Source organism: Salmo trutta, chromosome 3, assembly GCF_901001165.1.
Source record: "Salmo trutta chromosome 3, fSalTru1.1, whole genome shotgun sequence".
Classification (NCBI taxonomy): domain Eukaryota; kingdom Metazoa; phylum Chordata; class Actinopteri; order Salmoniformes; family Salmonidae; genus Salmo; species Salmo trutta.
In genome coordinates, this window is record NC_042959.1 from 1,452,356 (window position 1) to 1,458,635 (window position 6,280).

General features: G+C 43.7%; 1 protein-coding gene across 2 annotated transcripts in view; it reads left to right on the forward strand.

Moving 5' to 3' along the window:
* The window catches only part of ergic1 (endoplasmic reticulum-golgi intermediate compartment 1), a 53,225-nt gene that overhangs the window by 15,231 nt on the left and 31,714 nt on the right, over positions 1-6,280 (forward strand). For both annotated transcript variants that reach the window (XM_029720180.1, XM_029720170.1), the window contains exons 3-4: positions 222-294; positions 3,535-3,629. In XM_029720180.1, coding sequence (XP_029576040.1) covers positions 222-294; positions 3,535-3,629 — 168 coding nt within the window. The remainder of the gene's footprint in view (positions 1-221; positions 295-3,534; positions 3,630-6,280) is intronic.

The following is a 6,280-nucleotide window of genomic DNA, read 5'->3' on the forward strand; positions in this document are numbered from 1 at the left end:
CTCCCCTCTCCTCCCCTCTCCCCTCTTCTCTCCTCTCCTCTCCCCTCTTCTCCCCTCTCCTCTCCTCTCACTCCCACTCCTCTCCTCTCCCCCACACTCCTCTCCCCCACACTCCTCTCCCCCACACTCCTCTCCCCCACACTCCTCTCCTCTCCTCCCCTCTCCTCCCCTCTTCTTCTCTCCTCCCCTCCTCTCTCCTCCCTCCCTCTCCTCTCCTCCAGTGTCCATTATCTGCTGTGTCTTCATGTTGTTCCTGTTCCTCTCTGAACTGAAAGGATTCATAGCCACTGAAATGTAAGTATGTACACACACCACCTCTTCCTCCACTAAATACTAAAAGTACCTGATATATATATTACTCACACCAACTCTACCTCCACTGACACATTAAATACTAAAAGTACCTGATATATATTTATATATTACTCACACCAACTCTACCTCCACTGACACATTAAATACTAAAAGTACCTGATATATATTTATATATTACTCACACCAACTCTACCTCCACTGACACATTAAATACTAAAAGTACCTGATATTTATATATATATATATACCCCTCTACCTCCACTAACACATTAAATACTAAAAGTACCTGACGTGCACATTATTTCCTGTGGTCTCAAACCCAGAGACATTCGGTGGAAGTTAATAAAACAGTCTGTTTATTGTTCTGTCTCCTGGTCCACATCTCGGGGTTTCCCCTAAAACACACAGACGTAGAAATACCCCTCACATACAGATGCTTTAACAGACATCATTCATAACCAACGAACTGTGAGTACAGTACATCACCATGTCTTCTGTCTTAACCACAGATCTTGGGTCAGGTTACCTTCACCCCGTGTCGTCTGAGATACAGTGGGGAAACTTATTTATTTATTTCACCTTTATTTAACCAGGTAGGCTGGTTGAGAACAAGTCCTTTATTTAACCAGGTAGGCTAGTTGAGAACAAGTCCTTTATTTAACCAGGTAGGCTAGTTGAGAACAAGTCCTTTATTTAACCAGGTAGGCTAGTTGAGAACAAGTCCTTTATTTAACCAGGTAGGCTAGTTGAGAACAAGTCCTTTATTTAACCAGGTGGCCAGTTGAGAAGAAGTTCTCATTTACAACTGCGACCTGGCCAAGATAAAGCAAAGCAGTTTGACAACATACAACAACACAGAGTTACACATGGAGTAAAACAAACATACAATCAATAATACAGTAGAACAAAAATCTATATACAGCATGTGTAAATGAGGTAGGATAAGAGAGGTAAGGCAATAAATAGGCCATGGTGGCGAAGTAATTACAATATAGCAATTAAACACTAGAATGGTAGGATGTACAGAAGATGAAGGTGCAAGTAGAGATACTGGGGTGCAAAGGATGAAGATAAATAAAATAAATACAGTATGGGGATGAGGTAGATTGGAGGGGCTATTTACAGATGGGCTATTTACAGATGCAGTGATCTGTGAGCTGGTCTGACAGCTGGTGCTTAAAGCTAGTGAGGGAGATGGGAAGTCCATGGTGGAGTTGACCTTGGTTATCCTAACCCTTAACTATTACATTGATGCCAACATATCTCACTCCAAATCAATGTTAGTTTGGGACTTCATCTCCCCTCCTTCATTTGTATATGGATCCTCGTTAGCTGATGCCATAACGACATCTGTTTGAGAGCTGATCTTCCTGGGGTCCATACGCACAACAAAAATACATTATAGACGTAAGAGTTTTACCATTTACGATGTTGGTTAGGGACTTCATCTATCCTTTCAATGCTGGACAAATCAGTGTTAATTAGGGACTTCATCTATCCTTTCAATGCAGGACAAATCAGTGTTAATTAGGGACCATCTATCCTTACAATGCTGGACAAATCAGTGTTAATTAGGGACCATCTATCCTTACAATGCTGGACAAATCAGTGTTAATTAGGGACTTCATCTATCCTTTCAATGCTGGACAAATCAGTGTTAATTAGGGACTTCATCTATCCTTTCAATGCTGGACAAATCAGTGTTTAATTAGGGACCATCTATCCTTACAATGCTGGACAAATCAATGTTAATTAGGGACCATCTATCCTTACAATGCTGGACAAATCAATGTTAATTAGGGACTTCATCTATCCTTACAATGCTGGACAAATCAGTGTTGGTTAGAGACCATCTATCCTTACAATGCTGGACAAATCAGTGTTAATTAGGGACCGTCTTTCCACTCTCTCTAGTCTTCACGCGGGAAATGTAAAAAAAAAAAAGGCCAAAATCTTATTTATTTCCTTTTTCTTTTAAAGACGCAACAAAGACAGAAAGGTAACGAGAGTGTTGATCAAGAATGAGGAAGTCTTGTGTTCATTATGATGCTTTCGTCTGGTGCCGTCACCAACACGGAGACATCTTTCTGACGGGTTATTAGGGCTGTGTGCATGAGTCCGCTTGAGATTGGGGGAGGAAGGAGTGTATAGCTTCTCCTGTGCTGGGTGAGATGAGCAAGAATGGAGAGGAGGACAGCTTATTTACGCTGGGCTGTGGGAGAGGTGGAGGGCAGGGGGAGGATGGTAAGGAAATTGGATGACAAAGAAGCACCAATGTACTTTTATCACAATTAGCAGGACGAGCAACATTGTGGGTACATTGTGACAGCTGGGGGTGAATCAGGACATTGGGACAGCTGGGGGTGAATCAGGACATTGTGACAGCTGGGGGTGAATCAGGACATTGTGGGTACATTGTGACAGCTGGGGGTGAAATCAGGACATTGTGGGTACATTGTGACAGCTGGGGGTGAAATCAGGACATTGTGACAGCTGGGGGTGAAATCAGGACATTGTGGGTACATTGTGACAGCTGGGGGTGAAATCAGGACATTGTGGGTACATTGTGACAGCTGGGGGTGAAATCAGGACATTGTGGGTACATTGTGACAGCTGGGGGTGAAATCAGGACATTGTGGGTACATTGTGACAGCTGGGGGTGAAATCAGGACATTGTGGGTACATTGTGACAGCTGGGGGTGAAATCAGGACATTGTGGGTACATTGTGACAGCTGGGGGTGAAATCAGGACATTGTGACAGCTGGGGGTGAATCACGACATTGAAAGGGATCTCTAACTAGATGGTTTATCTCTCCCACTTAGTGTGTTCCTTGAAAGATGCTCCTTGTTCTATAACTTGAATGCTTGTCTAAATTACCTACAGGTATATCTAACCTGTCTGTCTCTCTCTGTCTCTCTCTGTCTCTCTCTGTCTCTCTCTGTCTCTCTCTGTCTCTCTCTGTCTCTGTCTGTCTCTGTCTCTGTCTCTCTCTGTCTCTCTCTGTCTCTCTCTGTCTCGCTCTGTCTCGCTCTGTCTCGCTCTGTCTCGCTCTGTCTCTCTCTGTCTCTCTCTCTCTGCCGCTCTCTCTGTCTGTCTGTGTCGCTCTCTCTGTCTCTGTGTCGCTCTCTCTGTCTGTCTCTCTGTGTCGCTCTCTCTGTCTGTCTCTCTGTGTCGCTCTCTCTGTCTCTGTCTGTCTCTGTGTCTTATCTTCCCCCAGTGTTAACGAGCTGTATGTGGATGACCCTGATAAGAACAGTGGTGGGAAGATTGATGTGAGTTTGAACATCAGTTTGCCAAACTTACACTGTGATTGTGAGTATATTATACATTCATTCATATCCACTATTATATACTGTATTACTGTCTGAATGTACTAACTTTATATAGGAGGTCATTTATTAATACATACATACCATGTACACCTGTTGTATGACCCTGGGGTGGCAGCAGGTACATGGGATGTGAGGCCACCCACGTGTTTTCATCGAAATTACAAGTCAAATTGCAATATTTTGGTCCAAATCAGGCCTATAATTTCTTCCCAGTATTGTGCAGTCTCATGTGGCAGGGTGTGGAAATGATCTGAAATCAGATCATCTTTTGGTTGACGTTTTTGATTTGAAAAGTATAAAACCATCAGAATGGAGAAATCCCCATGAAAGTGTTGCCACCCTGAGGTCACGCACAACAACAACAGAAATACTCACTTGGGTGAAATGTTGGAATCGTGGAAATGGAATGATTCTATAGTTAGAATATACTACTGGGTACTTTGAATACAGTGTTTGTCATGACAACGAATGGAAAAAGAAGCCAGGGAGGCGTTGATAAAATTAGGAGTTAGAATACCAATAGGATCCCTATGGAGGTCTTATTGTGACAGGGTAGGAACCAAAGTGTTGATCAGTGTTTCCCAGGGGAGCGGAACTCTATAATCTTTCGCTACATTTTAAATGTTTTCTCTTATTTCAGGTAGTGATCATATTCATGCTTGGCCTATTCCTCTCGGATGTGGTAGATAGTGATTTAGGCCTACACCAGCACTGGTATCAGGCTATATAAAGGTGTCTGTATACATACACTACCGTTCAAAAGGAGTCAATTAGAAACGTCCTTGTTTTTAAAAGAAAAACACTTTTTTTTTTCTTTTTTTTGGTCCATTTTAAAATATTGGACAAAATCGTACACTAGTATTTTAGTTTCTAACTAACATACCATAGGTTTTCTATCTCGTTGCTCGGCACTGCCCCGTCATTCTAACTAACAAATCTACAAGCTTTTAGCCAATTCGTTCTGTGTCTGGCTCCTATTTTTATTTTATAGCTCATGGAAATATTGTCTAATTAACCACTGGTATTAGATTGCACTATCCCATTATTAGAAAGTGGGTTTTAATTATTCTGTTTGTCTTTGCCACTGATTGTAGAATCATAATGTTCTAGTGCTGTTATCTGAGAAAACCTTAGTTTACCGTGACCCTCACTACAATACTAACCATGGCTGCTGCATCCCCCAATCACAAAACAACAGAGAACATTGATATGGACCAAAGCTTTTGATGGGAAATCAGACATGACTAGGATACCATCTGGAGGGACCATCTGGAGGGACCATCTGGAGGGACCATCTGGAGGGACCATCTGGAGGGACCATGACTTGGAGACCATCTGGGGGGACCATCTGGAGGGACCATCTCTGGAGGGACCATCTCTGGAGGGACCATCTCTGGAGGGACCATCTCTGGAGGGACCATCTCTGGAGGGACAATGACTAGGATACAATCTGGAGGGACAGCCCCACCGTCAAACCCAAAAGTAGTGCATTATGGGCCCTGGTCAAAAGTAGGGCCCTACGGGGCCCCTTATTCAAAAGTGGGGCACTGGTCAAAAATAGGGCACTATGTAGGGAATAGGTTGAGACCCTACCACATTGTAGCATCAGATCAGTGATGACGATGTTGAGGTCACCGTAGGGCGTGTCTAGTGAGTCAGGCCAGTACAGAGAGAGAGCAGAATCACTGGTTAGTCCCTCACCATGACACACATCACAAACTGTGGGCTGTGACAAACCAGAGATTACACACACGTACGCAAGCACACACACATCACATGGTCAGTACAGAGACGTGGCCAGTACGGAGAGGTGACCATCACGTGGCCAGTACGGAGAGGTGACCATCACGTGGCCAGTACGGAGAGGTGACCAGTACGGAGAGGTGGCCATCACGTGGCCAGTACGGAGAGGTGGCCATCACGTGGCCAGTACGGAGAGGTGGCCATCACGTGGCCAGTACGGAGAGGTGGCCATCACGTGGCCAGTACGGAGAGGTGGCCATCACGTGGCCAGTACGGAGAGGTGGTCATCACTCCCTCATTGTACTGTATAATGACAGTATACTACCTCATTGTATTGAATTAGCAATATGTTTCTCCTTCCCTCTGACACATTTCTCCATGACGTAATAATATGTTCTTCACCTCGCGTTATGACAGATTTCATTGCCACATGACTCACAGAGTAACATAGTTATTTTATGAATTTCAGTTCCATGATGAAATATGTCAGTTTCAACCCACTCGGAGAGAGAGGGGGAGAGAGAGGGGGAGAGAGAGGGGGAGAGAGAGGGGGAGAGAGAGAGAGAGAGAGAGAGAGAGAGAGAGAGAGAGAGACAGTCTACTCAGTGTTACATATTTCTTCAGTTATATGGTTCTTCCATGTTCCTCCCTCCCTGGAATGACCTTTACAGACACTTTAACAAGCAAAGACTTGATCTTTGACTTCATGCAATAACACATGATGAATATAATGCCCCTCATCATTTTCCTCTGAGGGGCCTAGAGAGAGCATTTTTAAATGTTCAGAGTTTAAAAAAAAGAGAACCAGGAAATGACATCACACGGTCTACTTCTATAAATGTGTATTCGATATTTATCCCCTCCTATTTTTGAATGTTGTGAAATATT